The 17,849-nt window shown below is 33.9% G+C and overlaps 6 protein-coding genes across 10 annotated transcripts; 4 read left to right on the plus strand and 2 right to left on the minus strand.

Moving 5' to 3' along the window:
* Positions 1–1,860: 1,860 nt before the first annotated feature.
* On the minus strand, positions 1,861–6,058 carry LOC123673059. Its single transcript, XM_045607469.1, has 7 exons — positions 5,834–6,058; positions 5,609–5,775; positions 5,406–5,556; positions 4,532–5,167; positions 3,547–3,837; positions 3,370–3,478; positions 1,861–2,924 (listed from the first exon to the last, which is right to left on the minus strand). The coding sequence occupies exons 1-7, from the start codon at positions 5,886–5,888 to the stop codon at positions 2,741–2,743; spliced, it is 1,593 nt and encodes a 530-aa protein (XP_045463425.1). The 5' UTR covers positions 5,889–6,058; the 3' UTR covers positions 1,861–2,740.
* Positions 5,981–8,526, plus strand: LOC123673061 (coiled-coil domain-containing protein 50). 4 transcript variants are annotated; one of them, XM_045607472.1, is made up of 5 exons: positions 6,010–6,115; positions 6,487–6,524; positions 6,612–7,192; positions 7,283–7,667; positions 7,802–8,526. In XM_045607472.1, the coding sequence occupies exons 3-5, from the start codon at positions 6,682–6,684 to the stop codon at positions 8,310–8,312; spliced, it is 1,407 nt and encodes a 468-aa protein (XP_045463428.1). In that variant the 5' UTR covers positions 6,010–6,115; positions 6,487–6,524; positions 6,612–6,681; the 3' UTR covers positions 8,313–8,526. The 4 variants fall into 4 exon arrangements, with proteins under 4 accessions (XP_045463430.1, XP_045463428.1, XP_045463429.1 ...); XM_045607473.1 differs by having other exon boundaries at positions 6,038–6,126; XM_045607474.1 differs by lacking the exon at positions 6,487–6,524 and having other exon boundaries at positions 5,981–6,115.
* Positions 8,527–8,762: 236 nt separating this feature from the next.
* On the plus strand, positions 8,763–10,480 carry LOC123673060 (CDK5 regulatory subunit-associated protein 3). The gene has a single exon (XM_045607470.1). It carries the CDS (start codon positions 8,835–8,837, stop codon positions 10,404–10,406), a length of 1,572 nt encoding a protein of 523 aa, XP_045463426.1. The 5' UTR covers positions 8,763–8,834; the 3' UTR covers positions 10,407–10,480.
* A 272-nt stretch (positions 10,481–10,752) lies between these two features.
* Positions 10,753–12,633, plus strand: LOC123673062 (cytosol aminopeptidase-like). Its single transcript, XM_045607476.1, has 2 exons — positions 10,753–11,360; positions 11,485–12,633. Exons 1-2 carry the CDS (start codon positions 10,820–10,822, stop codon positions 12,591–12,593), a joined length of 1,650 nt encoding a protein of 549 aa, XP_045463432.1. The 5' UTR covers positions 10,753–10,819; the 3' UTR covers positions 12,594–12,633.
* Positions 12,634–12,797: 164 nt separating this feature from the next.
* Positions 12,798–15,280, plus strand: LOC123673063 (mitochondrial inner membrane protein OXA1L). 2 transcript variants are annotated; one of them, XM_045607477.1, is made up of 7 exons: positions 12,798–12,986; positions 13,045–13,122; positions 13,177–13,729; positions 13,783–14,012; positions 14,107–14,271; positions 14,727–15,000; positions 15,071–15,280. In XM_045607477.1, the coding sequence occupies exons 1-7, from the start codon at positions 12,921–12,923 to the stop codon at positions 15,235–15,237; spliced, it is 1,533 nt and encodes a 510-aa protein (XP_045463433.1). In that variant the 5' UTR covers positions 12,798–12,920; the 3' UTR covers positions 15,238–15,280. The 2 variants fall into 2 exon arrangements, with proteins under 2 accessions (XP_045463433.1, XP_045463434.1); XM_045607478.1 differs by having other exon boundaries at positions 13,054–13,122.
* A 9-nt stretch (positions 15,281–15,289) lies between these two features.
* On the minus strand, positions 15,290–16,200 carry LOC123673065 (MIP18 family protein galla-2). The gene is made up of 2 exons (XM_045607486.1): positions 15,926–16,200; positions 15,290–15,871 (listed from the first exon to the last, which is right to left on the minus strand). Exons 1-2 carry the CDS (start codon positions 16,086–16,088, stop codon positions 15,519–15,521), a joined length of 516 nt encoding a protein of 171 aa, XP_045463442.1. The 5' UTR covers positions 16,089–16,200; the 3' UTR covers positions 15,290–15,518.
* Positions 16,201–17,849: the final 1,649 nt, after the last annotated feature.

The raw sequence follows: 17,849 nt of genomic DNA on the forward strand, positions 1-17,849 counted from the left end.
TGTTCCTAACAAGATAATGAGAGATTCCTCGGTTGCAGATACGACAAAGCTACGAAGAAACCAAAAATTGTTGTACTAGATCAAGTTTTTTTAACATTTTCACAAACAACCAGTAGTTCACCAGAAAAAAAAGTTATTTAGAAAAAAAAACGAGGAAAATATTACCCTATAGTTTACTTGTACACGCCGACCTGATGGACGAACAGAAATGATTCCGACCTCAAATTATTCATCAGTGAGTGAAAGATAGGTACATATCTTGAAATGAATATTTTCGCGTCTGACGATTCAACCAAAAATAATCCATTCAATACCCTCTTTACATTTCCCAAAATCTCCATGAATGCGTCAACTGAGTTTTCGCATTAACAGTACTTAATTCCTGATTAATTTTCGCACAAATAAAACATGAATAATTCAAACCCCCTAAGAAACAATCCCTAGCCATTACAGTCATCAGTCCATCGCTTTAATTCCATTCTTACCTGTCTACTTCCATAAAAGCAAAGATAGCTCCGTTAACGAAGTTAACTTAATGTGAAAACCCGAATCTTCTTCGCAAAGTTTTTACAAACTGAAACTTCCAGAAATCGCAAACTTCTAGTGTTCTCGGTTATCTTTCGATCCTCTGCGAATTAGAACTCAAAGCTTTTTGAGGCCTCTCTGTTCATAATTATGTAAAATTTTAATGTGAATTGTGTCTGGAGATATCCCCCGAGCCCTACTTGCAGAGCAGTAACAGTTTCAAAGAAATTCAAGTGTAAGAAAAGTTTTGATTAATTTCATTTTCATTGAAGTGAAAGAATTTACCCATTAGAACTTGAAATATTTATTCCGTGTTTTGAGTTACTCAGTTATTTCTATGTTTTTCCATTCTATGAAGTAGAATTTTCTGATATGAATTATATACATTCTATGCATCCTATTATAAATATATTTTTTTCAATAAATTCTTCGAATTACAATATCGCGCTATCAATTTTACTAAGCCAAAAATACCAGAAACACAGGATATCTCTTGTTTCTCCACACAAAATATTGGAAACGATGTTATTCTTCAAATGAAAGTACCAAAAATTGTTATTATCTTTAACTTGCATCAATAATTACTATCGAAAAACCATTGATCACTGAACAAAGTAAAATAACGCAGCGTTAAGTCACAGACACATAAAAACACATATTATTTATTATTTTATATCTATGCGATGAGTATATTGGTGCCGCCATCTATATTGAGTAGAATCAACTTAAGTATGAAAATAGTTTTGTCGACTTAGATTTCTTCATTTGGCTTTTGGCAGAAAAATATCGAATGTAGCCATATTAAGAGCATTTACGGCAGTTTTTTGGAAAATTTATCGAGTTTTAGACAAAAATTTGTTAATTCAGTATAAAAATATTTTGTTTTACAAAAGCGCGGTTTGTAAAAGATTTCTCCATTCAAAAACTATTATGTTTCAATATTTAGAGAGGAATTTCATAGATGGCCATTCACTTTACAGGAAATCTCAGTTGAAAATGCTTGGTTACCAATGTCAACATTCAATTTAAAATTTGAATTCATGGTGTGATTTGTCATCAGAATAACATCATATTGAAACAAAATAAAATAATCAGAAACTCAAATATGACCAAGTAAAAAGGAAATCTGAATTGAAAAACAACGAAACGAATGATTGTTTTGGTAATTCCGAGTGTGATTCATTCTTTCAAAAAACATAGTGTAAAAAATTGAAATAAAACTCAAAATTACATCCTTCAATCACAATCCAAATTTGTCGATGCGCTTATAAAACAGCTTTTATTGATCAATAAATTAATTTGTAGCTTTCTCTTTCATTTGGAATCAAACAAGAATTCTCAAATAACTTTTATTGTAACTCAAACAATTAATGGATATAAATGATTCTTCAAATAATATAAAATAAGTATCAAAAAATATAAACATATTTGTAATGAAATTTTCAAAGGATTTTTATATCTAAGTGTACAAAAACAGATAAATAAGCAATATTATACTTGTGAAGTATTGAAGCAAATTCAAAACTGTAATTTACAATTGGTTATTGCTAAGATTTTAATGAAAGTACAAGAATAGTATATTTCACCCTAAAAATAGGAAACTTTTTTACATGATGGCTACATTGTAACTCGATTCAATAATAGTTATAGAAATGAGTATTCAGTAAGAATACCTAACAGCTTTAGTAGTTAATACTAGTTATTTATTGCTATTATTCAATGAGCCGAAAAAGTGTAAATATTCAAAGTTTTGCATACCTAGGGTCTTCATCCATAATAATTCCAAACAAGAAAAATGTCTATATATATTCGAAAGAAATCATAAACACCTAAACAAGTCTCAAACTGAACAACAAAAAAAAACATACACATACTTCAAAGATCTTAAATTCTAAGGGTGAAGTGTAAATTTTTTTTTTAAATTAAAACAACTTTTCCAAATGGAAGAGTCAAATTTTGTTAAGATCACAGGAAATACTTTTCATTCACCTCGAATCCATAAAAATTGATACGAGTTCATGAAAAAAAAAAAATTCAAATGTGCCAAGCCTATCGATAATGCTCCTAACTTTTCTGCCTATAAACTTGTCATAAGATACACAAAATACTTATAATTTCTATTGTGATCACCAATATAGAATCTTATTTGGAATAATATCACTATGTCTCACCAATCGATGGTATTATATAAATATATTCGGTAAAATTAATTCAGTCAATGCATACTATCATATTTTTGGCTCTGACCAGGGGGCCAGTTCGGGGGATCTGATGTATCAGGCGTTGGTGCCCTTGTGAAAGCGTTCATGAAAGACTCTTGAAGCCTTTCTCGGAATGTTTTGTATTCCATATCGGAATAGTCGACGCCAAAGTTGAAATCGGCCACTTCGACAATGAATCTGAAAATTATCAGTGAAAAACAATCAGCATTGGAGAAAAGATACAATTCGCCAAGCTATAAATAAAACTTAGTTTCATTACACCCCATTCAAGCAACAATTGAAAAACTCGAAATTTTACTCTCAAAAACTACTTGAAAACGATAAAAGTTTTAGAATTTCTTAGTTTTTACTAACAATAAAATTGAATGTTAAAAATTTCAATACTGAAGGTGAAACTTTATAAAAAATCCTGGTTGGCATTCAAAAATGTTGATTGGTAGACCTGTTTCCTGTATCACAAACTAGGCAGATAATAGATAAATCTATGACAGGAGTACCAACATATAATAATTAAATATAACCATGAAATCTGTGGAAACTCGATATTCCTGCACGATTTTATTATACAAGGTCTGGCAGGAGGGATTTGCTGTAGAATTAGAGAAAATAAAATTCCACTCACCTCTCTCGGTTCTGGATATAATAGGCCACCCCAAAAACAATAAGGACTACTGCAACCAAGCTAAAAGCCACAGGTACCACAATAATCGATAACTGAGCTTGCTTTTTCACTGAAACAGATACAATCAATTCACATGTTCCGAATAGATCATTCAATCCAAACTGCTCTTGGAGTTACCTTCGTACACTGTAATAGCTACAGTTTTCACCACTTTTGTAACATCGTTTTCCAGAATCAGAAGAACAGTATGCTCTTCTGCATCACCCAAGTACCTCTGGATCAGAAAGTTGCAGTTGTCCAATGTGAGATAAGAACGACAGGATTCATTTCCTGTAGCATTGTACAGTCCTTTATAGAACTTCACACAGTATCGAAGAGATGGTGAACCATCGCAGGCAATGGATAGAGCCAACATATCACCATGCTGGAGCCAGTTGTTTCCAGTGACATTGACAGAAGAAATTGGATCTGAAATAAATTTAAAAAGATTGTTTTTACTCTTGTTTTTAATCTTGTTTTTAATGATTTTGATGAATGTCACCACATTGAACAGAAAGAAGAAAAGCACTTTTTGTACTCTGAACACAAATCTGAAGCCAAAATCAATGAAAATTCAATTCAAACAGAATATTGAGAAAAAATTAGGCTTCACATCAGTGCTGTCCTCATTTTTTTCGTTTAAAATGTTAGCCTAGAATAGTTGTTTATAAGACAAGTGCAGAAGGCATTGATATTCATCAACGAGTTCAAGTTTTTGAATGAACGAATGTTAGAATAAGCCTTCTATACAAGAATTATACATTATTTTCTCTAGTTCAGTGAATTTTCATTGAAATTAATAGAATATTTTCATAAATATTGTTAAGAGATTGAAAAATGTTGGTTGGCAGACCTGTTTTCTGCAACACAAATTTGACAGATAATTGACAAATCTGTGACAGGTGAGTTCAGCTTACCAACATATAATAATGAAATATAACCATAAAATCTGAGTGAAACTGAAATATTTCCGCACAAATTTAATATTAATAATAATTGTTGTTCTACAAGGTATGGTATAACGGACAGATTTACCAAAGAATTAGAGAAACTATATTTCCACATCATTATAATGTAGCAATAGTCAAATAAACTCCATTTTCAAAAAATCATATTGACATACCCTTTGTCACAATACTCCTAGAGAAATATCCATAAGTATTGATCTCATCAACTGCAACTGTACCATTGCAAATATATGGAAAACTGCCGTTATATGGTTGCAGTGTTCCGTTCACATTAATTCTTATATTTTGCGTTCTATTTGGCTCGATGTTGCTCAAACTTTCTTGCAGGCTTCTACGAACTTTGTGAGCACTGTTGGCACTTTGTTTAGGAATTGGAGTTGTAGAAACTGTAGTAGTTTTATTGCTAGGATGTTTTGTTACCGCTGTAGTAATATTTGGTTTGATCGTGGTTATAGTAGTTGTAGGTTTGGCAGTGGTAGTGGTGGTGGTTGTTGTTGTTGTTGTAGTAGTGGTCGGTGGTGGTGGTGGATGAAAATCGGCAACCATCAACACATCAATGGTATGTTCCTGTTCAGGCGTAGGAAATGTATGTGTGAACTGGCCATTATTTGTAGGACCATAGTAAATGCAGTCAACGAACCAATAGGTTGTGACTGAAGTTGCATTAGATATGTATTTCGCATCATTCTCACGCAGAATAACGGACGAAACTGCTGGCACAGCTGTTGACACAAAATGGTTCAACCTCGTTTCATTTTTCTGTATAATATAGAGATCACCATTTAGACTTCCTGAAAAAATAATTTTCTAAATAATAACAAAGCATTCAATGAACAGTGATCATAATTTTCATGGAAGAATTTGCTTTTATTTGCAAGATTTGTATATCCCCATTAAAAAAATGAACAATGTAGAGTAGATGAATAAAACTAAAAATTTATTAATTTTGTTCCACTGCCAAACCACTATTATTCCCTACTATATCTCTAAACAAAGTTGCCAACATACATTACTAGCGAATTCACTAACCTGTTAATTGGAAAAATGAACGTCTAGAGGTTACTTCATAATAATACCAATATATTTTCTTTTTGACAGCTACTTCTACCTCATATTCTCCAGGAGGGTACGTATGATCATACTCAACGTCCCAAGTTACAACTGGTTTATCAGATTCTATCTATAATTTTCAACATTCAGTGTAATTAAATGTGAAAATATGACTTATTTACCGTTTGCTTATGGGGTGGTAAGGCATTATCTTTCCAATGGTAAGAAAAAGTCCCTGAGGCAAGTTTATTCCCTTCAAACAGAGTTGCAGTGAAGCGAATAGAGGCTCCTTTTACAACAGGCCCATTATTCTTAATCTCAACTATATAATCATCGCATTGTACTCCGACTAAAAAAAGGGTAATTCGAAATTCATGAGAACATAGGGATTCCAACAAATTACTCACTTAACACATGAATTATTGCGGCACAAAAGGCCGGCCATTTCCATTTGGACAACATATTGAACTATCAGAAAATCATCAAAACTTCTTTGATAACACCTGACACCTTCAAAAATTAAATATATCCCAGTGAAATGTAAAGAATGAAGTGTTAATGTCCCATTCCCTTAAGAAACATCTGATTGTGGTTGTCAAAGTGACATTTGTCAAAAATGTTTACAGATCACAAAGACAAGGTCATTAGAATATTATTATGATAATAATTAGTAACTGTGATTATGAAAGGTGAGAAAAAGGTATATCCATCCTAATAATTTCGACTATATATAATCTGATGTAGTTTTTCAATAATTGAACTCAATAGTAATAAATTTTGCACTGATTTGAAATTAGTCATAAACAATCTCACGTCAGTGCAATTATTTTTTTGTTGCATTAAGGTTGTTACACTGCTTTTATTTATTTGCCGAAATAAATAAATATTCTCAAAGTGGGTTATTTCATTTTATTTGGGTTGGTGTCCCAAATATCATCAATTTAAATGAAAGTCATACTTTTATGCACCTGTTACACTTTCTCCAATTTGACTAATTTGAAAGTAAATAACGCCATTTTGTATTTATCATGATTTAAAAAATTCAAATGGAATTCCGCAGAGTTCATGGTGAGAACAGAAGATGACGAAATGAAATGAGTAAGTTATATATAATTATTAAATTTTTGAATGATTAGTAATGGTTTCATATCAACAAAGAACTTCATATAAACTTTTTAATTGCAGATAATTACTACATACCTTACTTGATGAAAATTTAAATTGAGTAAACATATTGTGATAAACGGTAAAAACCATGTCTGATGCACGTATTCCCAATGTTGGCGCTGTCCCTAAATTAGGAAGAGTAAATGAAATTTGTCAAGAATGGATGGTCAGAGAAGATGGGGCCATGGCGTACCACTTGCAAAGTCAAGAAATCAGACAGCATTATTCTGAAAATAAACATCGCAATGCTCTTGTCAGGGAAGACTTTCCTAAAGCCAAAACAGAGCAACAAAAAGAACAAGAATTGGCAGAACAGGCAGCTGCAGTTTATCGTAGAATGTTAGATGAACAAGAAGAAGTAGATAGAATGTTAGCTGAAAGACTGAGTAAAAAATTGGAACTGGAAGAAAAAATGAAGAGAAGCTTAGAAGAGAGGGAAGGTTTGCATAATGTTAAAAGGACTCTAGATGATTTCGCGAAACCCCCAGTACTTCGACAGCTAAAACCCAACCACCAAGAATCTTATCTTCAAACTGGAAATTCAATGGTTAGAAGTGGAAGACCTTTCAGGCCTGATGAAATTGAATCTCCAAATATAGGTAAGTAAAGAGATTGAAGAAGGTATGATGATAATGTAAAAATTTATTACATTTCATCACAAACATGATATATTGCAATGTATCTTTCAGAATTGGGACCATATATGGAACTACCACCATCTGAGCAAATCTCTTCAATTTACAATGAACCTTATGTGGAAGCAAACGGATCCCAAAAATCGCAAGAAGAAGCTGACGCTGAACTTGCGAGAATGCTACAGGAAGAAGAGGGAAATATAGAAGAATGCATTATGCAAAGGGACAGACTATTGGCAATAGAAGCTCAGGACAAGGAGTTAGCTAAAGTACTTCAGGAAAGAGAGAGAATCAAAGCTAAAAAGGCAAAAGAGAGGGCAAGGCAGAAAGCATTGGCCAAGAAGCAGCAAAAAAAACAGGAAGAGTTACAAAATCACGACGTGATTATGCCAGACGATGCTTATTCAAATCCTGCAGACATGATATTACCCCAGACAAGGTACTTTATAACTATTTTCTTCTATGTCTTAGGTATAAGTAGGTTATCTTATTATATTAAAAAGTATACACATACAACACCAATCTCTCTAATCGTTACACAATTTTTTTGTCCTAACAAATAGAATTTTACAGGAATACTGTTCCAAATTTACCACCTCCAAATAACACCCACCACCAATCTTATGACGAATACGAGGACAACTACAGTTTACCAGTGGACAGACTAGAATCAACCAGACCATCTGCTGAATGTGGATTACCAGATTACCCAAACTATAATGCCAGTCGTGAAGAACCCCCAATAAGACCTTCTCATCTAAGTATCAGGCCTGTTTACAAACCTCGTTTACCAGATCCTGATGAATTGGGCAAACCACACCTTAATATTGCGATGGCAATCGATCCTACATATCCCAAACAAGATATTGCTCAATCTCCTAGTTCTTATGTACAGCATATGTCTCCTGCTAAAAGTGTATCCTCGAAATCCTCTTCGAGGACTTCACCAAGCAGCAGTTCCTCGAAGGAGATGGATGGGAGGTTGGAAATGACAAACGCGCCACCTTACATGCCTATTCAGGGACAAAAAAGAACCGCTTCATTAGAGAAAAGAAGGGTTAGAGATGGCTGCAAGCAGCAATGATGATGGTGCTCTATTTATTATCAAAATCATGTTGTTATAGTAGCTCGTAGTTTTGTTACTTAATATTATTGTGTTATTGCACAATGTTGATATTGCGAATATTATACCCATATCAAAAGGTCGTGATAGATGTTGAAACGGTATTTTTATATTTTGTACTCGTGTATGGCATCTGATATTTTTATACCTTTACAAATATATTATTTTGTACTGATTTATTTGTTTCAATTCTGCTGTCCCTGAATATAAGACTTCATAACTGCAGTCGTATTAAAAATTTAAATAAGTTTACAATCTTATAACGAAACAATAATCTTTCATTAGGTCATGACGTCATTTCATTCTTTAAGTTGGCATCGACATCGATCAATATTTTGATATCACAACAAAACGCTTAATAATCATAGATATTTTGACACTCCTTGACAAGCTGACAAAAATAACCTTGATCACTGTCATCATTTCACATCTGATAGATTCCATATGTTTATTACATTTGTTGATTTTTTCTGAAAAACTGACATGGATGAACATAATATTCCAATCGATATTCACGTGAATAAACTGCTCGATTGGCTCGTAACTCGTCGACATATCTCTAAAGAATGGCAAAAAGGAGTATTAGAAATTCGAGAGAAGATAAACAATGCAATTCAAGATATGCCAGCTCATGATGGTATTCTGAAGCTTTTATCTGGACAACATGTAAACTATTTTCACTGTTTGAAAATTGTTGAGATCCTCAAAGAAACGGAAGCTGATACGAAGAACATATTTGGACTTTACGGGTCTCAACGAATGAAAGACTGGCAAGATATCGTTTCTAGTTACCAAAAAGATAACAAGTATCTTGCTGAAGTTTCCCAAATGCTTGTGCGAAATATTAGTTACGAAATTACTAACTTGAAGAAACAAATCAGCAAATTGGGACAAGCCCAATCTGATTGTGAAAAAAAAATCAAGGAATATTCTAAAACCGAAACTGCTTCTTTGAAAGAATTTGATGCATTATGTAAACAGCTGGGAATACCAGGAAAGAACATAAGAAATGAACTTTTAGAACTTATCAAGGATTTGCCTGAAATTTATGAGAAGTCAGCAACAAAAATGAAAACATTAGTACCGGCAATTGAGTTATATGAAGCATTCCATGAATACCTTTCTGGTAAAAAGTACGAGGTTCTAAAAACTCTGAAATATGTTATTAAAAATGGAAACACAACAACGTATGAATATCTTAAAGGAAGAAAACCAATCAAGATTGATCTTCCTGAAGTGAAATCACCTTCAGAAGGTACAGATAATACTTCAAGTAATGAAATAGATTTCGGAGATGACATAGACTTTGGAGTTGTCAATGAAAGTATTGATTTCGAAGTGAGTTCAAATGATGACAACATTGATTGGTCCCAGAAAACTGACGATGAATTTGAAATAATTGATCATTCAGAAACTACTTCAAAAATCGCAGATATCGAAATTGAAGTGGTTGGAGACAGCAGTCCAGCCATGAGCAGTGATAACAGCGGGGATAATGGAGTAGCAACAGGTGCTGATGCTTTGACTTTGTTAGACAATCCATCTATTAGAGAAAACGTTATGAATGAACTTTTGGAACTAGAAGCATTCTTAAAAATGCGTACTTTCGAAATGACAAATGAGTCTGACCTTATGTGGGTTCCACAACTGCAAAGTGCACCTTCAATTATTCAACTCCAAACACTAGAAACAATTAACGCCCTAACTGCTGTTGTTAGTGACACTTATAATGACATTACAGACAAAAGAACACAGCATCTTCATAATCTCAAGCATTCTTCAAATTACGTAGATATTCTAACTTCCAATTTGAATCAGAAACTGTCTCAAGTTAATAGAATGAAAACTGCTAAAGCGGACATGGAAACTAAAATATTGAATTGTCAAAAAGAAGCAGAAGAAGTGGAAAAACAACTTCTGAAGGTTATCAGTCAAACAAAGGAACTCCAGAAAAATATAGAACAAGATATTTCTGTCAAGTATAAGGGGAGGATTGTTAATTTAGTGGGCGGTATAAGTGCTTTGACTTATACGCCATCTATTGTTAAAGCTTGAAAATTTATTGAATTTATATATATAAAAAAACAATGTACAGATATATATGGTTTATTAAAAAGGTTTTAGAGATAGATTCTTTTTCATTTCATTTATAATTTGCTTAGTGTTACTTTTTTAATATATTAATAATATATAATACAACTGGGTGAGCAACAGGTAAATGACAAATTTGAAGAAATTGAAGATAAACTCAAAGCAACTTCAGTTTCTCTGGAAGAGCATAGGAATAAGTTATAATGAAATTATATTCAGTTTGTCAATTAATCAAGGTGCCCTCTGAGGTAACAGAGAATATATCCATCATTGTTTAGAAATTGATCCTAACATTCCTAACCTAATGACATTTTCATTCACCTAGTTGTCAAAATTGAGTCGTGACTTTCAGATTAGTTCGCGAAAAAAACGATGAAATGAATCAAATTAAAAGTAGTATTCTCCGCTGCAGCAGAGCCTTATCAGGCATACTGAAGCAACACCAAAACGTGACTTACAGAAACATATCGACAGCGCATGTGCGACTGGCTGTGCCTTCTCCTGCTGACATTGCAACTGAAGCATGCTCAGTACGCACTCACAAAGGCCTGGTAATAGGCCTATACATCAACCCAGATGACCATTTGGATGTAGGCACCTTAACACCCACAGGACAAAGGTACAACAGTTACGTAAACAACAGGATTATGGAGCTCCTTCATTTCTGTGGTCCCCCGCCTAGTAAAGGGGTAGTTCGAATCTTTTACGACGTAGACAAAGCCTTCGACGCTGTCGCTGTAGTGGGCTTGGGACGCCAGTGTCAGGGATACGATGTTTTTGAGCAGATGGACGAAAACAAGGAAGCCATAAGGATTGCTGCAGCTGCAGGATGCCAGGCGTTGCAAGAACTGCACATGAGGAAGATATGTGTGGACAGTTTTGGGCATTCGGAGTCTGCCGCTGAAGGATCTGCCCTAGGTAACTTTGGAGCTTATTCCAAATCTCTTTTGGGTTATTGTTCATTACTCGTTAAAGAAAGAATATCACTACACCAATAAGATTCTTCATAAACTTCTTTTTACTAACTTAGTCTAATCTCTAGGTGTCTGGCTCTACCAAGAGAAGAGGAGCAAACGGAATCAACTCATCATCCCACTCCTAGAGCTCCACGACGACTGTGACTGGACCGGTTGGCAGATAGGCCTTCAGAAGGCTGCAGCCCAAAACCTAGCCAGACAGCTGATGGACACGCCAGCCAACTTGATGACTCCAACCTCTTTCGCTCAAAACGCAGTCGAGGTCCTTTGCAAGTCAGGAGTGAACGTCGAGGTCAAAGTCAGAGGCTGGGCTGAAACCAACAACATGAACGCTTTCCTGGCAGTTTCCTCTGGATCCTGTGAGCCCCCTATATTCCTGGAAATCAGCTACTACGGCTGCGCAAGAGACGAGAGACCGGTGGTTCTGATTGGTAAAGGTGTGACCTATAACAGCGGAGGGTTGTGCTTGAGGAACCTTGCGCATCAGCAGTTGATGAGAGGTGAAATGTCAGGAGCTGCAGTGGTGGTAGCCACTTGCAAGGCTGTTGCAGGGCTGCAGCTGCCGTTAAACGTCAGAGGGTTGATTCCCCTATGCGAAAATATGCCGGGTTGTGGGGCTGTTAAGCCTGGAGACGTTATAAAATGCAGCAATGGGAAGAGCCTCTTCATCGAAAGCACCAAATGCGCTGGTAGGCTAGCTCTTGTGGACACCGCCTTCTACGCTCAAAACTTTTGGCCTAGGTTCATAATGAACGTAGGTGCTATCTCGGCTTGTACCCGGAAAAGTTTTGGACAGGCCTGTACGGTAGCCTGTACCAATTCAGAGGCTTTGTGGGAGTATATGTTCGCAGCCTCCATGCACACCGGAGATAGAGTGTGGAGGATGCCTCTTTGGAAGCATTTCAATCGGTTGTTGACGGAAAACCATGAGTGTGATGTAAAGGTCAACGGGAGAGCTAGGGCTACTGATACCCACTACGGGGGGCCTTGTAAAGTCGCTTCTTTCATTGATGCTTTCATGCCGGCTGGTGACTGGATCAACTTGGATACCATGGGGGTTATGTATTCTACCGGGTTGGATTTTGTATACTTACGGGAAGGGATGTCTGGTCGGCCTACTAGGACCATAATTGAATTTTTGTCTCAAATAGTTTGTCAAAACGCTTGTGCATAATGCCTATTGTTAATGTGGATAAATACAACATTGAAAATTATAGCCTTGTTTTGCTCTTGAGTTCTTTACGCAAGGATCTATATAGTTATATGTTTTTAAGAACGCATGCAACATAATCTACATTATTTCTGCGGCGTCTATTTCTAGATAAACAAAACCTTTGTTGAAATAAAAATCATTCATTAATCTATGACAATAATTTAACTCTGTGTAACATAACCTCAAAAAAGTCTTTGAGAAAATGTTAAAAAAAGTTTAAATAATCAAACCAAATAAAATAAACAGTATTCTCAATTAACTCAATAAAAGGAAACTATCATCAAAAGCATGTTCTCAAGAACTTGTTTCACATCTCAGTTGAGAAATTATACTAGATCGATACGAAATAATAAAGTAAGTGATATGATATTTTCCATACATACATTCCAATGATTGAGTAATTTTTCTAAAGGATTTTCAGATACACAGATTGAAGTTTTCTACTACTGTTTTACTTAGGACCGAAAAAATAGATGACAAGACGTTGAGGGTACTATAAAAATAAATATAATTGGTTTGTTAAAATAAAATGAATTTGTCCTAGGTTGATAGAAATAATAATCTTGCTGCTAAAACAGAATATTTTAATAGAATCAAGCAATTTTTTTCAAAAACAAATATTGGCAGTTTGGGTGCAGCTGGACTAGTCCTTGATGCAAATACCTCGAATTCTCCAGAAAAAGGTACAATTATTTCAGAAGTCGCAGATCAAACAGCATCAAGGATCTTAGATACAACTACAATTTCTACAACAGGACATATTGAAAATGCATCAGAAGTACCTTCTTCTACAATTGTTGATGCATCACAAGTATCAACGAACACAGTAGTAGAAGCTAATGTCCTGTCCCCTGTTAATACAGAAAAAATTACTACAGCAAGTAGTGAAAGTATAACAATTGATCCTATTCCTGAACCTCCTCCTGTTCCTGAATTTTTACCAGTGAATGAAGTTGTTGAGCAGTTGAATGCTTTGGGTCAACCAACATTTGCATCCATGGGACTTGGAGGATGGACTCCTGTTGGACTAATCCAGCAATGTTTTGAATTCTGCAATGTTACCATGGGTATTCCATGGTGGGGAACTATTGCAATAGGTATGTTCAATTTCAAGATGAGTTAAGGCAGAAGATTGAAGTTTTTTTTGTAGGTACTCTCATTATCAGGCTAGCTATGTTTCCCCTAGTTGTTATAGCCCAAAGAAATTCTGCTAAAATGGCTAATAATCTGCCTGGACTTCAAGCTATTCAAATGAAACTAACAGAAGCTCGGCAATGTGGTAACCAACTTGAAGCAGCAAAATATTCACAAGAAATGATGATATTCATGAAAGAGAAGGGAGTGAATCCCTTGAAAAATATGATTGTACCAATGGCTCAGGTAGGTGCAACTATTTTGATTTCTTCTCAGTATTAATGCAGTTTCTTATCTGGAATTAACTTGTAGGTAACTAATTTTGCAATATTTGTTTTAGATGCCGGTATTTATTTCTTTTTTCATGTCATTGAGGCAAATGGCTAATATACCTGTTGAGAGTTTGAAAACTGGTGGAATGTTGTGGTTTACAGATTTGACTTTGCCTGATCAATTCTACATCCTACCAATAGTCACAAGTGTAACTTTATGGGCAACGATTGAGGTAAGTATCCTTATTCTTATATTTACCAAAATTGGAAGGGTAGAAATTTGATTTCAAAAATGAAGAAAAATCTTATCCGTGTATTTTGGAGTCTATATATCTAAAAATGAAATTCATTTGTTTTTTAACCCACTCTATATGATATGAAATCATGATAAATTATACTCCTTATAATTTTGGAATATACTGTATTGAAACTGCTAATTATAATTTTTTTATGATATTAATGAGTTTAGAATTAAATTAAAGAATTAGAATTAAATAAATAATCTAGAATATTCCTTAAGATGCGAAAGTAAAATTTTGTGTGAACTACAATTTCTCACTGATGAGTGAATTATTTGTTATAAATATCTGAATTATTAAAATTTATTTCTTGAATGTTAATGCAAAATAAAAAGGTAATTCATATTTCAACACTTCCAAAAACTGATGTCTATCTTTTTTTTGTTTAGTTGGGTGCTGATTCTGCTAAATTATCGACCCAAAATCTTCAGACTATGAAATATGTCTTGAGAGCTTTGCCACTTATTGTTTTCCCCTTCACCGTCAATTTCCCTGGTGCAGTGTTAGTTTATTGGACCACCTCGAACTTTGTTTCTTTAGCTCAAGTTGGTTTCCTTAAAATACCTCAAATTAGGGAGTATTTTAATATAGAAAGACCAATTCGCTATGACCCATCAACATTGCCAATCAAACCGAAAGGTTTCACCGAAGGACTCAAGGACTGTAAGTGTAATTTGATGAGAAAACACTCATTTTATCAATTATAGATTTTTAAGAATTCCACATATTTCAGCTTGGACTAATATAAAAATATCAAAAGAAATTGAAGAAAGAAGGAGACTAGATGAACTTCGATTTAGGAGAGCTGGAAAAGGCCCTATTGTTAAGACATATAAATATGACCCCACCAAACAAATGAATCCCACTAGTTCTGCACCAATAAGTGCTAAAAAGAGATAATAATAGTTTTGTAAATACGTTATAAATGAAGTTTCCAAAATAATAATGCCTCTTATTATTTCAACAGTTTCCTTTAATGACATATACAGTTTTTACATGTCTTTCTACAAGGCATCATGATAAGCTTCAACAAGTTCGGTAAATTTCAACAATAAAAACCTCAACTTATGGTGAATGACAAGAATTTAAAATATTAGGCGAAAATAAAATTTCAAGAACTTATTTCATTGCATCAAGATCGAAAGATCACCAATTATGTTAAATTGTTCAGTTTCACATGTTTAACCTTTCTTCCTTGGTATACAATCGTTAATTACACTTATAAGATGAGTATTCTCTAAAGCTGCAGCAACTCTTTCCTTATCAGCTAGTTGTTTATTGACTGCTTTTTCGGCATTATGTGTACCCGGAGTCACTTCCACCGTCACTTTAAATCTAGGAGGTAAACATCTTAAAAGCTGCACCCTGATTGATAATCCTATAAGTGTTGCCATGCTGCAGTAAGGAATAGTGGGTGTGAAATTTATTTTAACGTAATTTTCTTCATCGTTTACATCCACTAGATCTTCTTGAACTACATTTAAATCCTCAAGTGTCACTGGATGTTCTGGATCTATTATGTGTCGAATAAGTTCTGTAAGGGAATTTTTATTGAATATTTGCATGATAGGATGTTGGACGGACTTACCGAAAACATTTTTATTATTGAAAACTTCAATTGCTTGCGGGTCTTCAATAGTTGTTTCACCAGATGTTTCTTTCTCATCACTGTTACAACTGCTTTTATCTTTAATAACAGGATTTGGATTTTGTTGACAACAGTGGTCGCTACCACAACCTGCGAAAGCCATTTTGTTTTATGTTGTTAAATGTTCATCAGATACGGAAACAAATATTTATGTAATTTTTTCCATCCGATTTCTCAATCACTACTTTCTTTTAGGTTATTATTTTGACATTTGATTTGACAACTGCGCTTTTTCTTTCTTACGGCATCTTCCCCATAGACTTTTTCATTTCTTTTTTTGTGGCCCCTTGGATATTATTCAAAAATCATAGGAATTTCTGGATCATTATTACTTCTGAATAATTTTTTCAATTGAAATATCGCATTACAGAATACTATCTTATGAATCATAAATTGAAGTAATGATATTTGCAGTTTATGAATAAAATATTAAGGATAATGTGTTTCTAATTACAAAATCAATAACACCAGAATAATAGTTTTGTAAGATGGGCGTTTTCATGTAATGTTATTACGATTTGAAGATAACACAAAACGAATAGGTATTTTCATATGAGCTTGATTTGGTGAACGGATTTTTTTATTAGAATGTTATTATTTGAATACATATATTGTCTATTGTTTCTTGTTGTGATTATTATGAAATACCTGAAACATAAAATTCTTCTTGTATAACCTGGATGTTTTAATTTTTTGGGTAGGAGTAACTATAAATAAATAGGTGTTGACGTCTATCGATTGTTTTGAGGCATGTCAATAAACATTGAATAGACGTCAATTTTGATTGATTAAAAAATTCAAACAGTCATCAATCAAATTTGTGTGAAACAATGTTATTGAAGTTTAATTCTTTTCTGGCAAGAAATAATCAATACGGGAAAAATACAGCTTTTGAGAGTTATAAGGTTTGGAGAATTCAATAATATGCATATTAAGATGAAAAGTGTGATCATTTTTTGGATTCCTAGGAAAAAATTATTTCGATTAAATTGAAAAATAATACTGAGGAAATAACCAACCGAAAAAAACTTGAAAACATGTGTGGAAAATGTGAAGAAATTGAAGAAACGAGAAAGACAACATCGTGATAAATGCAATCGGTGATCTTCGTTCAAGTCTCTGTGGAGAAAATTGGTGTGCTAATGTATGTATTTTGATCGATAAAATCTATTTTTTTAATATACCTAATATGCTGACTTGAATCTGCTGCGAACCAAGATATCAAATTTATATTATGCGTTTCTTTTTCCATTTTGTAAAAATGCTTCTTTGTATATCTTTCTGTTCGAGACGTATTTTCGGACGGACAGAATTGAATTTGAACACGGATTCGTCATCAGCGAGACGAACCTTAAAAAATTAAAAACATTGTGCTGAAATGATGTGTTTGGAGATGGAGACGATCGATCAAAGCTTTCCTAACCTAACAAGATTCACCAAATACTAATTCCCAAATCAAAATTCACTTTAGGTACTTCTAGTGCTAATATTTTCAAGAATTGAAGCCTTTACTTAAATGACTCGATCACGACAGAACTTAATCCATTCCAATTAATATTAAATAAGGTGTAGACATCAAAAGTACCTTACTGAATACGAAAATAAATTCTCATTACTTAACTGTTCAATGCCAGTTGTAGTTATTGACACGTGGCATGGATTTATAGATCTTATGTTTTTTTAAAGCTATAGAATTTTAAATTGCAATAAAACAACGATGGATTATTCGATTGACATGAATTTTATTTATCCGCAAGATAATCTTGTGGCATTACATTTTAAGTATGATTTCTGGCATATGACCGCCACGTCTGGCTCGGATGTAGTCCAATTTGGACGTCCAATTTTCGATGACTTTTTCCAA

Source organism: Harmonia axyridis, chromosome 2 (genome assembly GCF_914767665.1).
Source record: "Harmonia axyridis chromosome 2, icHarAxyr1.1, whole genome shotgun sequence".
Taxonomy (NCBI): Eukaryota; Metazoa; Arthropoda; class Insecta; order Coleoptera; family Coccinellidae; genus Harmonia; species Harmonia axyridis.